The sequence below is a fragment of the Ailuropoda melanoleuca genome, chromosome 4 (genome assembly GCF_002007445.2).
Source record: "Ailuropoda melanoleuca isolate Jingjing chromosome 4, ASM200744v2, whole genome shotgun sequence".
In the NCBI taxonomy this organism is placed as follows: Eukaryota; Metazoa; Chordata; class Mammalia; order Carnivora; family Ursidae; genus Ailuropoda; species Ailuropoda melanoleuca.
In genome coordinates this window covers 73,135,761-73,154,996 of record NC_048221.1, presented here as the reverse complement: position 1 = coordinate 73,154,996, position 19,236 = coordinate 73,135,761, and the positions used below count along the sequence as shown (strand labels likewise).

The 19,236-nt window shown below is 40.7% G+C and overlaps 1 protein-coding gene across 1 annotated transcript in view; it reads left to right on the top strand.

Moving 5' to 3' along the window:
• The first annotated feature begins 2,893 nt into the window (after positions 1-2,893).
• The window catches only part of STPG4 (sperm-tail PG-rich repeat containing 4), a 39,347-nt gene continuing 23,004 nt past the window's right edge, over positions 2,894-19,236 (top strand). Inside the window, exons 1-5 of the mRNA XM_019793569.2 lie at positions 2,894-3,046; positions 4,964-5,023; positions 6,129-6,386; positions 18,859-18,923; positions 19,138-19,192. Of these exons, the coding sequence (XP_019649128.2) occupies positions 2,966-3,046; positions 4,964-5,023; positions 6,129-6,386; positions 18,859-18,923; positions 19,138-19,192 (519 nt within the window). The 5' untranslated portion in view covers positions 2,894-2,965. The remainder of the gene's footprint in view (positions 3,047-4,963; positions 5,024-6,128; positions 6,387-18,858; positions 18,924-19,137; positions 19,193-19,236) is intronic.

Sequence of the window (19,236 nt, the reverse complement as noted above, 5' to 3'; positions counted from 1 at the left end):
GGTTGGTAGTTCTTCCAATTCCTACATTTTCAAGTTTATTTAACAAGGTGGAAGGGGACACACTATATTGGGGTGCTTTTGTATATCATTGATTTTTATATTCACAAAAGTGACAAAGTCAGCATTTTTATTTTATAGGAAATCAAAGGATACAGCAGTTTTGTTTTTTTAAGATTTATTTTTGAGGTGGGGCAGGGGGTTTGGGGGGGAGGAGGGGCAGAGGGAGATGGAAAGAGAGACTCAAGCAGAGTCCTTGCTGAGCATGGAGCCTCATGACCTTGAGATCACAACCTGAGCTGAAACCAAGAGTCTGATGCTTAAACCAGTCTGATGCATACCACCCAGGCGCCCCTGAAATATAGAGCAGTTTTATATAATTTAACTGGTCATATTGGGCACATTACTGAGCTGGATTCGTATCTCAATTCTACTTCCGGGACTAATTTTAAAACCTATTTTTACATCTTAACCATATTGCCTGTTTTGTTTTAGTAGGATCATGGTAATTGGTAATTCTTAACCTGATACTGTCTGTAGCGTGTTTGCTCTCAGATAATTCTAAGAAAAATCACTACTGCAGTTAAAAATCCATCCTTTAGGATGTATTTTATGGAATTTTTATTAAAGATCTGATGCGTAGAGAGGCACTGTTGACCTCTACATAGTGTAGTCCCAGAGAGAAATGCCTCCCCCCACCTTTTAAAACTGCTGTTATGATAACCTGAAAATAAATCTTAAATTTTTCTCAGTGATATTGTACAAGACTATGCTTTCTTAGGAGGACGTTTTGTTTATCGTACATGCTTAGTCTGTCTTATTGGTGAAGTCCTTGAAGTCATTGACCTATGCTGTTCCTATTTTTGAGATACTCCAAACTATTTTCTCATCTAGATGTTCTTTCTGTTTCACACCTTGTATGGGTTTCTAGACTTCTCTGTACCTTTCATCATAATCCTTTAGTCTCTAGAGTACCATTCCCTAGATGGCTGAGCCAGTTTTAGAGGCTCAGCCAAAATAAGAAAGTGAAATGAGGAACAGTGATGGACTTAATCTCTTATTATGAAAACTCTGGTTATTAGCCTCTTCGCCTTATAATTTCAGTTGTAATTTCAAACGTGGTGTCTGGGTTTTTTTTCCCCCCCTCGTATTTTTCTTTAAAAGGCTGTGTTGAATTTAGGATCCCATTAAGGGAAATGAAGTCTTGTAGTCTCTCACTACTCAAAAAAATCACCTACAGAAACTTAGGCCATGCTTCAGAATCTGAATCTGTATATTCGTAAGATCCTCAAATGTTTTGTATGCACATTAATTTTTGAAAAGCATTGTGCTAGTCCGTCCTCTAAACTGGCCATTTATTCAAATATTTTAATCCCTCCTGTGTTCAGAAGACTCAGAATTAAGACAAAAACCTGTGTTTGGGAAGTGTTTAAAAATTAGGGAAGAAATGATTTGCCAAAATGAATCCTTCAATAAAGATAGGCACAGGGGCCTTTGGGCTACAAGAGATTAATAAGGCCAAGGAGGACTTCTCAGAGGAGTTGACTCAAGGTTTGCCAGGCTGTTGAAGGGAATAGCATTTTAGCATAAGGGGAGACAAAAGTGTGAAGATGGCATGTTTGGGGTTTCCAAGTATGTACCTCAGAGTATGAGGTTCTAATGAGGGAAAGGAGATGAAATTGGATTCTGAATTTTGCTTTTGTCACAAAGGCAGTGATTGTATTTACTGAATACGTTGTGCCAGACATGGTTCCAAACATTTCACTCAGGTTAGTCTGCATAATCATTCTGTGTGGGTAGGTACTGATTTATTATCGCCTTTATAGACAGACAAATCACAGCAGGGAGTGGTCAGATCCTGGTAGTCAGGAGAGGGATTCAAGAATGAGGGAGTGGCGTAATGAATGCAGCAAAGACAAATGGGGTCAAGTTTGAGAGTTGAAAAATCCCCACTGGATTTGGCTATTGTATTTGGCTAGTTTAGCAAGTGCAGTTTGAATAGAAATTGTGCACACGTGTCGGACTAACATGGCTTTAGGAAAGTATGGAAGGTAAAAGAACTGAGTCTACTCTTGAAATTTGTAAAAGGAAGGGAGAAACTTTATGGTATAGTGAACGGTGGGGTGCTGGAGCAAGACCTGGATTTGAACTCTGCCTTTGCCACTTCTATGTGATGCCCGGTCAACTGTATGCTAAACTGTCCAAAGAAGCCTCCTTTCCTCACTCATAAAATGGAATTAGTATTTACCTCACAGGGTTGCTGTGAGGATTGAATTAGATTAATGTATATGAAGTATTCAGAAAACGGTACGTACTCCATCAAATGGAATTATTAAGGTTGAGGGGCGGGTTTGTTTCTAGAGATGAGAATGTTTATATAAAGGTTGAGAAGCTACAGCTAAAAGAGGTTGAAAGTGAAAAGGGTCGATTAGAAGAAAGGGTGGTCCTCCGTTTCACAGCTAGGGAAGCCCGCTGTGTCTAGTGCTCACTCCTAAAATCAGAGGCAGAAGAGCCCCAGAATTTCCATCCGGAGGAGCTTAGAAACCACCTTAGAAAGTGGGTACTAAGGCTGATTTTTGGCGCTAAAGCGAAGTATGCCTACGAAGCATACTGTCTCCCTGCTTGGCGGAGTGGCGTGGGGGTGATTTGGGAGAAGGCCGGTGGGGATTATGGTACGCTCAGCCTCCCACAAACCGTCTTTTATAAGCTTCCCTTGTGGCAGCTACCCACCCCAGGGCTCCGCGGCGCCTCCAGAGCCCTCTAGACTTTCTCCGCAGGTGTGTGTGAGGCGCCTGGAGCGATTTCCTGGGCACGCGGCAGGGCGCGGGGCCTCGGTGCGCCCGCCTCCCTTCCCCCATCACTGGACCCAAAGCTGGCGGGTCTCCTGCGCACGCTCGGGAGCCCGCGGGCCCCAGGCGCCTCCTGGCAACCCGACACCGGCCTAGGCTGAGAGAGCGAGGAGGCCGCAATGGACCAGCCAGTCATCGCCATCACCTCCAGTTCCCTCAGAGAAGACCTGGGACCTGGCAGTTTGGTAGTCACCTCCTCGGTACAGACGCCCTCCCCCCGCCCCCACTACCCACTGCCATCCCCCGACCCGGGCTCCTCTGGCCCAACTCCCACGTCTCTCTAACGCTAACGCTGGGCCTTTGTGCCCCTTGGTTTGCTCTTCACCCCTTTCCCTGCCCTCCTACCTACCCTGCAGTCCGGTCGTCCTGATCTTTAACTGAGTCTGCTTGGTTTTAGTTCCTCTCCTTGCTCTCCCTCATCCTTCCATTTGCCCTTTTCTGTATTTTCTTTCCTTCTTACGTACTACCAACTGCGCTGGACAACTGCTTTGATTCCCCCTCTGATGAGAGGGTGGGTGTTTCCTTAGAAGAACGCCCACGTTTTTATCCCCTGCCTATTATTTTAGTATTTATAAAATATCTTAAACTACCTTCGTTTAGTTTTTAAGTATATTTGGGCGAGGGATATTTGGCCTATCTTTTGTAAAGTGATTCAGCCCTAAAATGGATTTACAGTGATAGATGGGTGGAGTTTAGATCGCTTGCCTTGGGCAAAACACAACAGCAGCTGCCAATTACCTTCCTTTAGAAGTACCGGGTGTGTTTACTTCTCCCTCCTTCCCACTTGATTTTCCTGGTCCTAGGTAGAGGTGGGAGACTTGTCTTGACCTGCCTGAGAAAGTTTGATTTCTGTGACTATAAATGTGCAACGGAGGGGATTCAACATAAATCTAAGTATGGGAACGTATAGGAAGAAATTCAGACTTAGCAGTGCTTATGAAAGTGTTTTTTTTTTTTTTTAAGAGAAACGCACATTTCATAGTAAAACTAAAGTCCAGGGGTACTCATAAGCATAGTGGCTATAAGTTGCTAAAAAGGAAGAATGAATTATATCAGTTTACTGATTAGTTTATTATTTCTAATGCACTGTTGCTTGAAATAACCTATATTTTGTAGTAATAACAAAAGCATTATAAATGGAAGTACAATTCAGTGTTGTAATGACTTCACCTAGTGAAAGTAGCACAAAAGGAAAAAGCTAAACAGCTGTGTTCTGTTGGTGGTGAGGCTGAAACAAATGTGGAGTAATAATAAATGGGTATAGGGTACTTACTGTGGAAACCAAGAGCATCATTGGAAATTAAGGAATGCGAAAATCATCTGCTTTTTAACTTGGCAGGTGAGGTGTTAAAAATAAAGGCAACCATTTATTTGCACTGGTTGTGGGTCCAAGTCTTTAAATGTATAATGACTTATTCTCATTCCAGCCTTGTTATGCCTTATTTTTATACTCCCGAGAGGGAGTTGAGGCTCATAAGGGTTAAGTAACTTGTCTAGTGCTCCTAGTTTTTAAGTGGCAGAGCTGGGGTTCAAGGCCTAGTTGGTCTGGCTCCTTTATCATTCTGCCTCTTTAGTATCACAGCTGCCTGGACAAGTGGAGAGAACTAGCTGTATCATATTCGTATGATACATATTTGATAGTATATATAAAAACAGGAAACAGCAGTTTTCAACATTTGCCCTCTCACTGGGATTTGTATCCCAATATCACATTAACTTGATGACTATATGCTTCTACGTTGAACTCCCAGCATAATCACCTGAATCATAAATCTATTATAATACAATTTTGGATTTACACAACTCTTTCCTTCCTAGGAACACCAAGTTTTGTCATATCTAATTTTCCTTATGACATCTCTTGTGAGATGAGGATGTGTATTACTCTCATTTTTCCAAAGAGAATTTAGATGGGTATTTAGAAGCACTTCAACTCCTAAAATAGCAATTTAAGGAAATATGACAGGCAAAATTTATCATTATGTAGCTTTTATTTTTATTCAGGCTGACCAATTTGATACGGGTATTGATTTCTTCAAGCAAATGTTGTATAAAATATATTTAACTTCCAGGGATCACCTCTCAAATGAATAAGCACATTTTATGTTTGTTGATAGAAACCAACCCGAAAGACATCCTCTGTTGAAAGAGAAGGATGGTGGAGAATAGCATTAATGGTATGAATGGTTTTTATTCCTTCTATTCAAGTGATTCATATTTCCATTGATATTTTAATCAGCCTTAACTTTTACGTCCCTAACAATTGCAAGAAAACTGTGGACCTTATTTCCTATTTATAATTTCAGTGTCAGTATCTGACTGAGAAGCTAACTTTAAATTTTGGATGCAGTACAAAGTAAAACAACTCTAGGAATCTGGGTGCTTTACAGGATCCCTAGATAAGGTCAACCTAGCTTCTGATCTCAGTGAGATTACACAAGAAAATGCCTCCATTCTATAAAAGGGGTTTGGGGTTGAGTTTTTATCTCAGGTGGCATAGAGCTTGTGGTAAGTTCTGTTAACATGGTCAATGTAGGAAAGCAAGGTGGTAATATAGGAAAGAAAAAATGACCAGAAGATCCCCCTTTCAAGAGACAGCATTTCTATATTGTAGAAATATTTTCTGTCCACACCCTTCAATAATAGAGGGGCCCATGGGCCAAAGCCTTCTTGAAATGGAACTAATTTTAATGGTGAAACCAAGCCAGGTGCTCAGTAGAAATTCAGCCACAAGAGCAGCAGTGATTAAGCTTTCAGGTCCGGCCTTGCAGCCACACTGTGATTGTGATTTGAAAGTACCAAACCTCCTATTGGACTGAGGAGACCATATGCTCTGCCGGTTCGTCCTCAGTCTCATGTTCGTATTTTTTTAGCTTCTCACTTGAGGGCTAGAGAGAAACGTGTAGTATCTACCAAGCAGAAGTAGGCTAACTTTTTTTTTTTAGTCAAGAAACTGCCCTGAGTAGTCTCAGGAGAGACCTGACATTTATAGGTCCAGCTGCCTCTCAAGCTTTAGTGTCTCTGAAGTTACCTTTTAAAAAGTTAAAACTTCCAACGATGACCACAACCCTTTTGCTATAATTCAGCAATTGTCTCAGAAAGGAAATAATCATGATTTTCTTGAAATGTTGTTCTGTCAGGAGTGTTTACTATATTTGATAAAATTTTATTAAACCTTAAAACAAAGAAATGCTCCTTAAGAGGGACCCTTCTAAGAATGATGCTTTAGGGGATGTTACCAGTTTGCACACTGATCTGAAAAATGATGTCAATTTTCCACAGAACACTCCTATCCCTGGTACTTACCACTTGAAAACTTTCATTGAGGAATCCTTATTAAATCCAGTGATAGCAACCTACAATTTTAAAAACGAAGGAAGGAAAAAACCACCTCTTGTGCAAAGAAACGATCCGGTACTAAATGACCTTCCCCTGTACACACCTCCTGACTTCTTGGACTTGTTAAAGAAGCAAATGGCTACTTACTCTTTTAAAGACAAACCTCGGGCCAGCCCCAGCACGCTGGTTTACAAAGATCAGGTAAGTGCTACTAGCAGCTGGGTTTTTGTGGGAAAGCTACCAAGGCCCCTGAGGAAAATATTCTGTGTACTTTGAGTGCATCTTCCCCGGGAGAAATTGAAAACCTTTAGGATGCCTTATTGCCTATAGAAATCAAACAAGGTCTGCCTAATTTGCAAGTATGTCCAGCAGGATTTTCCCGTGTGAGGCCTCCTTAACCCAGGAGAGTACATGGGGAGAAACTGTTGCCTCTCCAGGCACTCTTGGCAGGATTCCCCTGACCTGGGGAGCTTCTGGAATCTTATCTGTGTTTGGGCCATTCTTCTGTTCCCTCAAGCAGTTTATACAGTGTACACCTTCTTCTTCTTTTAAAGAGAAAATTTTTCCAGTAAGTAATGCCCTTTAATTAGAGTGCGGATATAACCGGATACCATAGGGAAAGTTTTTAAAAAATGTCTTGTAGAAACGAGCACTGTGGTACCTGGAAGGTCAGATTCTACTCTGCTCCGCCAGTTCATTCATAACATTGGTAGTCGCGAGAGCACTGCTGCGCTTACATGCCGGGCTAGGTTCTGTGCAGGGAAGATGTTCCTGACTGGGGAGTATTTGAGTAACAGTACAAGAGCAAATGTATCAAGCACTAAAATAAATAGGATGGCAGGAAATGCCAGGGGGGTTTCAGTGGAGGCTGGGTTGAAAAACTGGAAGGCTCCCTGGATTAAGTAGGACCCAAGCTGGACCTTTAATAATACATGACATTTTTGTGGCTCTTACTAGCTTACTGTGAGCTTTCACACGTACTCTCTTAGTTGTTCTTCCCCAGCATTCTGAAATAGGCGGAACAGATGTTATTCCCATTTTGTATGTGAAAACCAAGGTGAGTAGATACTAAGTCACTTGTTCAGAGGCACGTAGCAGATAAAAGTAGGTGAGGCAGTACTTTTAACTGAGGGTTTCTGAGCCCACATCTGGTGCTTTTTCCAGTGTGCCTCTGGCTCTGAACGAGGGGCAGAGCTTGGATGGTTGGATCCAGAGTAGGTATTTCAAGGGAGGGGCACAACTTTGTGGACGGCCTCTTCCAGGCTGGCAGATGCAGAGGTGTGACTTGGCCTTTGGGACTTGGGACTTTAGGCCTCCCGTTTATTAAAGATTTTTTAAAAAATATTTTTCTTATTCATTTGAGAGAGTGGTAGAGGGAGAGAGCACGAGCTGAAGAGGGTCAGAGGGAGAAGCAGACTGCCCGCTGAGTGGGGAGCCCAATGTGGGCTCCATCCCAGGACTCTAGGATCATGACCTGAGCAGACGCTTAACTCACTGAGCCACCCAGGTGCCCCTGGGCCTCCCATTTATAAAGAAGCCAGTAATGGTATCAACCCCTACAACTTTATCAGAATATTGTTGTGATAACCTGAGAAGAAATGCATTGCAACTGGAATTTGAATTAAATACAAGGGCTGTGGTTGTGAAGATAGGACAAGAAATTTTCATCAGGATGAGCACATCATAACCAACATAAAAACCCTTGCTACTGCTTTGCAAATTATAGCTTTGAAACAGGACAGAGTGATAAATGTTCATTGGGTAAATCTTATCCTGTTTGCTTCAGTGGATGAATACAAACACTAAATTATGCTGAGACTTTTATGGCTTGGTATCGGGTAACCACGCTACATGTGAAATCATTCTGCCACCTCCAGTGCAAAATCATTCTTCCTCATTCTGCACCACTGTTTACTGCCCTTCTGCTTCCTCTCTTCTTGCTTTTAGGGGTTGTTGAGAGTAGGCCAAGGCCCACTGCCGAAAGGAAAAAACACAGAAGGTTGGCATTAGGCAAAATCTAAAGCTTTAAAAGTCCCTAAGATTTTGGCTTACCCAGAGGGGTGGATAAAACCTGAAAACATACTCTTTGTTTCTTTCTTTTTCCTCTCTCCCTCCACCTCCCCCAAAGAATTGTGCTGTAGAAAGTGGAAGAATTAAATGTTTTCCTAATTTTCTGTTTCAAAGGGTATACGATAATGTTCTCAGGAGGAGAGAGATTCAGATGTAACATTATTTACTCCACCAATAAAATTCACAATTCTGGTTTTTTAAAAGCAGAGCTCAGTAAAATAATAATTTGAATCCGAGGTAGATAGAGTATCCATTGTTGTTATTTATTAACACAGAACAACATTCTCCAGCTTCACAATTTTTAATAGAACAGTCACTTTATACCCCCTTAATGCTGCTTTTTATTTGTAAGGAAGTTTTTGCTATTTTCGACACCTTTATTCTGAAGCATGTAACTCACTGGAGAATCTATTATCAAAGACTCCTATCAGATGTGTGTGTGTGTGTGTGTGTGTGTGTGTGTGTGTTTGTGTATATGTGTGTGTGTATACTCATCTATGTCTGGCTCTTTCCAAAGACTGTTTGAAATGGCCCTCCAATTTTTACAATAATTTGTATTTATTTTCGAGGAGTAATAGGTTTTTATTGTAGGACATGTGTACACACGTGGGGCCGTGTCTCTCCCTATCGATAGCATTATGAGCTGCTCTGGGCCTGGTTGCCATCCTCCACTAGCTCCTGGATTCCTCCCCGTCGTTTCTGGATGATTTTAGCTCCTTTGTGCCCCCACTCTCTCCACTGCGCCTGTCATGGTTTCGGTGCACCTATATGTGATCGTCCAACAATCTGGCTTTTCAGTTTCGTGAATTCTCCTTTGTGCCACTCACTCTTTAGAGTTGTTTTGTTTGGTTGGGTTTTTTGGCTTTTTTTTTTTTTTACATTCCTTAGAGTTTTTCAAGACCAATCATTTCAGTCCTCCATAATCTTAGCTGCATGCAACCCGTTCTTATCACCCTCTCCCAATCTTCTATTTTGCTTACCCTAGAACCCTAACCCCAACAATTTTTCTGTCCTCCCAATCCCTAATCCATGGATCCTACCTCCTTTTTCACTGCCTCTGACTTTCTGATGTTTTCCTTCCTTGGAGAGCTTCAGATCCTAGTCACTCATTAGAGTTTCTCCCTGCATACGCCGACAGTCCCTTGACTGGGTGGCTTATTTTACCTGTCTGGCAAGGCCATCACACGGATTAAGTCCAAGTCTCTGGGAACTTGATCCCTGCATCCATGCAGCTGAATGACTGGTCTCCTTTTAAATTCTTCACCTTGCCTGGCACTGAATGGACTTCCTAGTGTTTTCTCTGCCACTCTTGTAGGTGGCTTTATCTCACATCTCCCCTCTTTCCAAAGCCCCAAGTCCTCCTCCTCAGTCCTCCCTGTTCTCTCTTCTCACCTTCTTCAGCCCCTTCTCCCTGACTTCTTCATGTCAGAGTGCCCCCAGGCCCTCACACCTCTTCCCCTTCTACACTCACTCCCTTGGTGATCTCATTCAGTCCCAAGGCTTTGGATACCATCTATTTGTTTGAGATTTCCACATTTATATCTCCTTGACTTGTATATCCAACTGTCTTTTTGACTTCTGCACTTGTAGGTCTAATTCAGGGTTTCTCAGCCTTGACACTATTGACATTTTGGATGGGATTTTTTTTTTTTTTAAAGATTTTATTTATTTGACAGAGAAAGACATGGCAAGAGAGGGAACAGAAGCAGGGGGAGTGGGAGAGGGACAAGCAGGCTTCCTACTGAGCAGGGAGCCTGATGCAGGGCTTGATCCCAGGACCCTGGGATCGTGACCTGAGCCAAAGGCAGAAGCTTAATGACTGAGCCACCCAGGCGCCCCTGGATGGGATAATTCTTTGTTGTGGGGGCTGTTCTGAGCTTTGTAGGATGTCCAGCAGCATTCCTGGATAATTAGATGCCGTTAGCTAAGTAAATGTCATTAGCAGTCCCCCCCTCCCAGTTGTAACAACCCAAACTGTCTCCAGACATTGCCAAATGTTCCCTGGGGGTGGGGGGCGGAATATAACCAACCAACCAACCAACCAACCAACCAACCAACCAACCAACCGACCGACCTCCTTCCTGATTGAGAACCTTTGTGACAGTGGGTGTGGTTGTTCTCAGGGTCCACAGGTTTATTGTGAACTAGCTTCATCTCATTTTCTTTCTGCCCTAGCCTCCTGGCTGCTTCTTGAGCTTGCCACTGCACCCCAGTGTCTTTGCACTGGATCTTCCTTCTTCTGGAGCACTCTTATTCCAGATATCTGCATGGCTCACTCCATTCCCTTCTTCAGGTCTTTCTTTATGTGTCACCTTCTCAATGAGACCCATTTAAATTGGCCCTCTGACACTCCTGCCCTTCCCTACCCTGTCCTTCTTAATTTTTTCTTCAGCACCTGTAGCCATCAATACACTCTGTAATTTACTTGTACTTCGCATTCATTATTTGTGGTCTGTTTGCCCCCATGAGCATGAAGGTTCAGGAGGACATGAATATTAATTTGTTTTACTTATTGTTACATCTTTGCCTCTAGAACAGTGTCTGATGATTAATGTGTGTTGAATGTGGAATGAATGAATGATTACCCAACTATCTGATATCTGACTAGGCTTTACTCTATTTGTTTCCTCTGACGTGTGATTTTCTTTGTGTAGTATTGTTCACTGTTCCTCAAAACTTATTTTCATGAACCCTAAGACCTAAGATGACAGTGTTTTCCTTCAGAGAAGGCTTGCTTTTGGTTCTGCTGATACTTGGGGGAGCTACCAATCTGATGCCACTTGAAATGCACTGCTTACGTGTTCTTGGATCGCTCCAGTAATGGGAATTTGGATTGGAATCCATGAAAGGGACCAGCCCATGGTTACACTCTCTCAGTGTGGATTTCTTCCCCCTTTTCCAGTTCTGCTTAGCACCAAGGCAACTCTGCCTACAGACCCTGAGCAGTGGGTGATATGGGAGGGCTTACTTTCAGGAAGTGCTCTTTCAGGGTCTCTAATTCCTGTGGGTAGGACTCCCATTAGATCACCATCATTGATGGGCCCAGGCTTTGACCTCTGGATCCTTGTAAGACTCCGAAGTTCCCTCAAATGCAGCTCTGTTCTTCTGCTGAGTTTAGTCTGGACCAGCAAATATCCTCTGGGCAAAACTTGGCCACATACCTCTCTGGCTTCTTGCTATGTCTTGCTTTGAGGTTCTTATAATTCCTTATTATCTGGTTAGCAATTTCATATCATTTTAAAAACTCTTGTTGGTTTGCTTTTAATATTTTATTCCTCGTTTTTGGTAGTTGTCTGCAGTGGGAAGGTTCATCATCCAAACAACCCAGCTCACCATTAATAGAAATCAGACCTTTTTTTTTCCCCTTAGAAAGATACTGTAAATCTTTTCCACACCATTATGGATTCTCTTCCCTCATTTTAAATAGCTGCATAGTATTCTACTGGATGGGCATATCGTCATGTATTCATTCATTTTCTGCTGTTAGTCACAGAGTGGAATTGTTGGGGAAAGGTATGTAGGTGTCTAAGTCTTTGGAGATGCACTGCCAAAATGCTCTTACAGAAAAATTGTGCCATCCTGCAACTCTGTCTTGCAGAGTAGAATAAATCCGGTAGCACTTTACATCCACTGTTTATGTTTTCAACTAAAAACATGGACCAAATGACTTAAATGGGAAATTTTAAAGTATAAACTTGAACTCAGTGTGCTAGGGGAACTTCTGAACAACCCGAAGTCAGCTACGTGTGTGCCAGAGTCTCCTGACAATGAACAGGAAAGAGAGAAGATAGTGACTCTGCCCCTGTCTGTAGCCAGTGAGTCAGTAACTGTGTGGCTTCAACACTTTTGTATCAAAGGGTAAAAATGAGTCATGTTCTTGCTCCTTTTTTTTAAATTTAAATTTTAGATAGTTAACATACAGTCAGTGCAATATTGGCTTCTGGAATAGAGTCATGTTCTCTTATAATCCAATTGAAATAGATAGTCTAGTTTAAAAATGAAGAAAGGATATGACTAGCAATTCACAAAGAGACATACCAGTTACTAAAAAAAACAAAAGCACGAAGTGATGCTTGGCTTCAACTGATAATTAAATAGTTACAAAGGAACAAAAGCAGCTAGACACAGTTCTTTTGCCTGTCAGATGATCAACAATTTAAGTTTGATGATACCCGTTATTGGCAAAGAGGGTACAGAAACAGATATTCTCACACACTGTTTGTATAAGACAAATTGTTGTATTTTGGAGGGTAATTTGGTAATTCCTAGCAGATTTAAATGTACATTGGAAGGGACGCCTGGGTGGCTCAGTTAGTTAAGCATCTGCCTTTGGCTCAGGTCATGATTCCTGGGTCCTGGGATCAAGTCCCACATCTGGCTCCTTGCTCAGCGGGGAGCCTGTTTCTCCCTCTGTCTGCTGCTCCCCTGCTTGTGTTCGTGCTCTCTCTCTCTCTGACAAATAAATAAATAAAATCTTTTAAAAAATGCACATAATAAGTGATTCCACTGTCAGGAATTTACCCTACAAATGGTCTTACAAAAGTACAGTGAGATACTATATATAATACCGCAGCATGTTTTATAATTTTATTTAACCAGACAACTAATTATATAATGGTCCATCCATACAGTGGATGGTATACTGTACAACCATTAAAAATAATGAGGTAAATCTATATGTGTTGATACGGAAACATCTCCAAGATATATATGACTAAATGAAAAAACTCAAGGAACAGACCAGTATGTGTAGCATAATCCCGTTTGTATGAATGAAAACAAATATACCTATGTATGATGTTAAATGCATCCTTTCTTTTCTTGAGAGTTTCTTAAGCAATCATTAACAGTGGCTTCCATTTGAGAAGTAAAGGGCTAGGTAGGGGGCAAGGAGACTTACCTGTTATTTTTTTCTTTCTATAGACTTTGAATGTAATGCAAGTGATATTCTTTTTTTTTTTTTTAAAGATTTTATTTATTTATTTGACAGAGATAGAGACAGCCAGCCGAGAGAGGGAACACAAGCAGGGGGAGTGGGAGAGGAAGAAGCAGGCTCATAGCAGAGGAGCCTGATGTGGGGCTCGATCCCATAACGCTGGGATCACGCCCTGAGCCGAAGGCAGACGCTTAACCGCTGTGCCACCCAGGTGCCCCTCAAGTGATATTCTTTACAGTCATGCTCATTTGTAAAGAAATCCAAATTTTTTCCAACATTTCTTCTATCTCATTACAGTTTCCATTTTAAAACTTCTCTTATTTACTTCCTAGGTTGGGAACATTTCAATGAAAATCAGAAACAAAACTTAAAATTGCTTCAAACTTCTGTCCAGATTAGCTTTATTTATTTTTTTTTATTTTTATTATTATTTATTTGACAGAGACAGCCAGCGAGAGAGGGAACACAAGCAGGGGGAGTGGGAGAGGAAGAAGCAGGCTCCTAGCAAAGGAGCCTGATGTGGGGCTCGATCCCAGAATGCCGGGATCATGCCCTGAGCTGAAGGCAGATGCCTAACGACTGTGCCACCTAGCTTTAGCCTTGGAAGATGAAGCTCATGTGAAAGGAAACAAGTTTGGTGATTCTGCTTCTCTCCACCCCAAGATCAAAAGGTGGTCGGGCTGGAAAGGCACCCCTAAGTGCCATTTTATTTTAATTTTTTAAAAGATTTATTTATTTTTATTTTAGAAAGAGAGTGGGGGTGGGGAGGAAGAGAGAGAATCCCAAGCAGACTCTGCTGAGCACAGAGCCTGATGTAGGGCTACCTCTCACAACCCTGAGATCCTGGCGTGAGTTGAAGTCAAGAATCAGATGCTTAGCCGACTGCGCCACTCAGGCACTCCTCATTGTGCATTTAAATAAAAAACGTGGCGGCCCTCAGAGTTGGCTCATTTTGCAAATATTTTTTGAGGTTGAGCTCTCAAAGAGTACCTGCAAGGCAAAGCGATACTTGTCACATGCAAATATGTCAAGAGAGTGGCCAGTGAAAGTAAGTTTTGAAAAATATGACATAAGAGACTTTACTTCTCAGAGAGAAGGTACATTTGATGAAATTTCTACCAACAGCGCCTAAAAATATTGCACCTACCAGCCCATTTGCTGCATTTACCTTATGATTATTCTCCTAGGGCTTCTAAAGGGACGAAAAATCTTGTTTCCTTCCATCCCACCTATTTATGGATCCAGGTGTTCAAAATATTGTCATACCAAAGACCTAATGAGAGTTGGAGGTTTTCACTTATTCCAGTTTTCTGACATTGAGGGTGCTGATACAACACAGCTGAATTAAGTATCCATGCTAGTATCATCTTGCTGTATTTTACGGCTCCGAGATATCGCTGGATTTCGGAATGCCTAATCAACATGGACTGAAACAATTAGCTAGAGTCAGGTATTATTATGGACTCATTGTCTAGATTCTCTGAGCCTTACATTACAAATGAACAACTGAGAAGCATATGTAGGACTTAGGAAAGTGTGTGTGTGTGTGTGCATGCACATGTGCATATACATATATGCACATGCATATATACATTCTTTTTCATATATATGTGTGTGTGTATATATATTCCATTAGACCCAAGGATAATGGAACCACCGAGATAGTTTGCAACAAGTTCAACAATGTGCAGAGAAACAGTCTCCTACGTGAGTCTCTTAAGACTATGGAAAAAAAATCAGCCCTCTGTCAGGTATATTAAATAGCAAAGAATGGCCAGTGCAAGTAAAGTAGGACAAATAGAGAAGCTATGGGTAACCAATATTTCTTTCTAGATTAATGCTAAGAGTTTTTTCATGAGTACTTTATTACATAAATCTTTTGTGATTGCTGAGTATAGAACAAACAGCAGCTTAAGTTTTTTTTTCCACTTTTCACTTCTCTTTCTTATTTCTTCTCTTGTGTGTGTGTGTGTGTGTGTGTGTGTGTGTGTGTCTGTGCTTGAGAAAGAGAGAGTGAGAGCACAAGAGCAATGAGCACTAAACTATATGCACAGTTTAAATAGAAAGCAAGTATCCATGTCACCATCATCAAAATCAAGAAAAAAAATGCTATGGCCCCTAAGAAGGCCGCTTGCTTAAAATACATTCCTGTGCTCCCATGGTATGATTAAACAAACAAGCAAACTCACATTTCCTTGGTGTTTATTATGTCTAGTGACTATTAACAAGGCACAGGTGCATCAGGACAATGTATTGCATCACAAAATCTGTATTTACTGTTATCACTGTATCCACGAGAAGCTTCCTCTGCGATCAAAATTGTATTAATATGTGAAAGACAGCTGTGGGGTAAACTATAATAGCTGAACTTCCAATGTGGCAGATAATGCCAGGATATGGATGCCTCATTTTCAGCAAAGGCAGTGTTGTATCTTTTAAATCTGATTTTAAAATAATAGGGGCTGGGGGAGATTGTTCACTTCAAGGAAGCCTTCTTCCCGGGATTTTGTAATACAACTCCTTCCTGCCAGCTCCTTCAACATAGGAAGTTCTGGAGGTCGGGTCAGTCTTCTTTCTCCTGGCTTCTGGTTCTCCTTCTCTCTCTTCCTCCCCTCTGTCACAATCCCACTCTCTGTGCATACTGGTTCCCGACACTCCCTTACCTCACATACTTCTGAGCTAATATCTATAGATCCAGAGACAATGGAGCCACTCAGGTACTTTGCAACAAGTTTGGCAGTGGGCAGAGAGACAATCTCTTCAGCAACATTCCTCCTTAAAATGCCCTCCGTGGCCCCCTGGAGGAAGTCCTGCCTTCCCTAAAACCCCACCCCAATTTCAGCCTTTGCCATCCTCAAACCGCTCAGGTGGATTTATTTATTTAATTATTGCCCCCTGGCTTTATTGAGATATAATTAGCAAGTGAAATTGTATCTATTTAAGGTGTGCATGAGGATTTTATATTTGTACGCATTGTGTGAGGCACCTGGGTGGCTCAGTCAGTTAAGGGTCCGACTCTTGATTTTGGCTCAGGTCATGCTCTCAGGGTTGTGGGATCGAGCCCTGCAGTGGGCTCTCCCCCTCCCTCTGTCTCTCCCGCACCCAAAAGAAAAAGAATCTATTTCTGTATGTATTGTGAAATGATTACGACATCAGGTTAATTAACACATCCATCACTTCTCATAGCTACTATTTTGTGTATGTGTGGTGAGAACACATAAGATCTACTCTCTTAACAGTTTTCAAGCATCCAATAACTATAACTATAGTCACCATGCTGTACATTATATCCCCAGAACTTATTTGTATAGTAACTGAAAGTTTGTACCCTTTGACAATTATCTCCCCATTTCCTGACCCCCAGCCCCTGGGAACCACCATTCTATTCTGTTTCTATGAGTACCTTTTTTTTTCCCTAAAGATTTTATTTTTAAGCAATCTCTACATCCAGGGTAGGACTCAAACTCACAACCCAGAGATCAAGAGTCACATGTTCCACCAACTGAGCCAGCCACTTGTCCCATGAGTACCCTTTTAGATCCCACATATGAGTGATACAGAACAGTATTTGTCTTTCTCTGCCTTATTGCACTTAGCATAATGTGCTCCAGGTTCATCCATGTTGTTGCAAATAACAGGATTTCTTTTTGCACAGTTGAATACTTTTCCTGTGATGTACATAGACACACACACACACACACACACATATATATAGCATTTATCTCATATATATATTCATTATCCACTCATCCGTCAGTGGACACTTAGGTTGTTTCCATAGCTTGGCTCTTTGTGAATAATGATGCAGTGAGCATGGCAGTATAGATATCTCTTCTAGATACTGATTTTGTTTCCTTTGGATATATATCCAGAAATAGGATTACTAGATTATATGATAGTTCTATTTTTTAATTTTTGAGGAACCTCCATACTGTTTTCCATAATGGCCGTAGTGCTTCACCTTTGGTATGTCTTCTTTAGAAAAATGTCTATTTAGGTCTTTTGCCCATTTTTAATTGTGATGATGATGATGATTTGCTGCTGAGTTGTGTGAGTTCCTTCTACATTTTGGATATTACCAACTTATCCAAAAAAAACCCCAAAAAATCATTGACAAAACGATGTGAAGGAGTTTTTCCCCTATGTTGTCTTCTAGGAGTCTTATGATTTCAGGGTTACATTTAAGTATTCAATCCATTTTGAATTAATTTTTGTGAGTGGTGTAAGATAAGGGTCTAGTTTCATTCTTTTGCATGTGGATATCCAGTTTCTCTAATAGCATTTATTGAAGAGACTATCCTTTACCCATTGTGTGTTCTTGGTGCTCTTGTCAAATATCAGTTGACAACATATGTGTGGCTTTATTTCTGGGCTCTCTACTCTGTTCCGTTGGTCTACATGTTTGATTTTAGTCTAGTACCACACTGTTTTGATTACTATAGCTTTGTAATATGGTTTGAAATCAGGAAGTGCGATGCCTCCAGTTTTGTTATTTCTCAAGGTTGCTTTGACTATTTGGGGTCTTTTGTGATTTCTTCTCGATGTTAGGATTGCTTTTTCTATATGTATGAAAAAGGCAGTTGGAATTTTCATAGGGGTTGCATTGGATCTGTGGATTGCTTTGGGTAGGTATGGATATTTAAACACTATTAATTTTTCCGATCCGTGAACACAGGATAACTTCGCACTTAATAGTGCCCTCTTTAATTTCTTTTATCAATGTCTTATAGTTTTCAGTTTATAGATCTTTCACCTCCCTAGTTAAATTTATTCCTAAGTATTTACTGTTTCTTATGCTATCGTAAATGAGATTGTGTTCTTAATTTTTTTTTCAGATAGTTCATTGTTAGTCTGTGGAAACTCAACTGATTTTTGTATTTGTTTTGATATCCTGTAAATTTACTGATTTTGTTTATTTTAACAGGTTTTTGGTGGAGTCTTTAGGGCATTTTTATGTATAAGATTATGCCATCTGCGAGCTAGGACAGTTTTGCATCTTTCTTTACAATTTGGATGCCTTTTATTTCTTTTTCTTGCCTAATTATTCTGGGTAGGGCTTCCAATACTGTGTTGAATAGGAGTGGAGAAAGTGGGCACCCTTGTCCTATTCCTGACCTTAGAGGAAAAGCTTTTAGTTTTTCACCATTGAGTACGTGAGATTAGCTGTGGGTTACTCAGTTGGATTTAATCTCTCCCGACCCCCAAGTTTCCAATCTGTCTTTTATAATTTTATTTATTGTATTTTATTTTATAATTGTTTATGTACGTGCCTTCTCACTCCTGCTGGCCAGAGACCCTATCTCTCTTACCGTTGTATTCCCCACCACACCTAGCAGTACTTTACCCACAGAGCGGGCTCACCAAATGGTAGTTGAATGGATTTTTTTAACCTAGTACATTTAAAATATGATCAATTGTACAGCATTTTTCTATGCATCATCTCAGGCACACTATCATAAAATTTACTCTGAAAAGGGAATATTTGTTGACTGTTTTGAAAGCTCCATCTTTGAAAATGTATTTTTTCCACTATTAAGATCGAGAATAAGTTATATAATGCTGTATGGTCATAAAATAAAGGATTATGAATGACAGGTAATAAGATAAAGTGAGCTTAAGACCTACATGTATTAATCTATTTTTGGTGTCCTTGTCCATTCTATGTAGTCAGTTAAGCTTTCACCAGGGCAATACGATCTACTTCCTGCACCAGTTCCCAAGCACGCTTCCAGGTAATTATATACTTATTAAGTTGCTTTTAATAATTTCACTCATGCCTTCTTATTTACACACTTAACCAATACTAATGCTTTTAAACCTTATTTATGCCCATCATTTCTAGATTAGCATTTTTAAATATTTAGTGAGAGATAGGGAAGAAGTTAACAAAGTTCCCACATTAAAAAAATAGATTTAGAACATCGTCTTTTTTTTTTTTAAATATAGGAGCTTTGTATTTCGTTCTACAGTTCAAAGATTTCCAACAAGCTGCTTCACTCCTGTAAGTATATTGTAGACAATTAACTCGTGATGAATTTTGTGTTT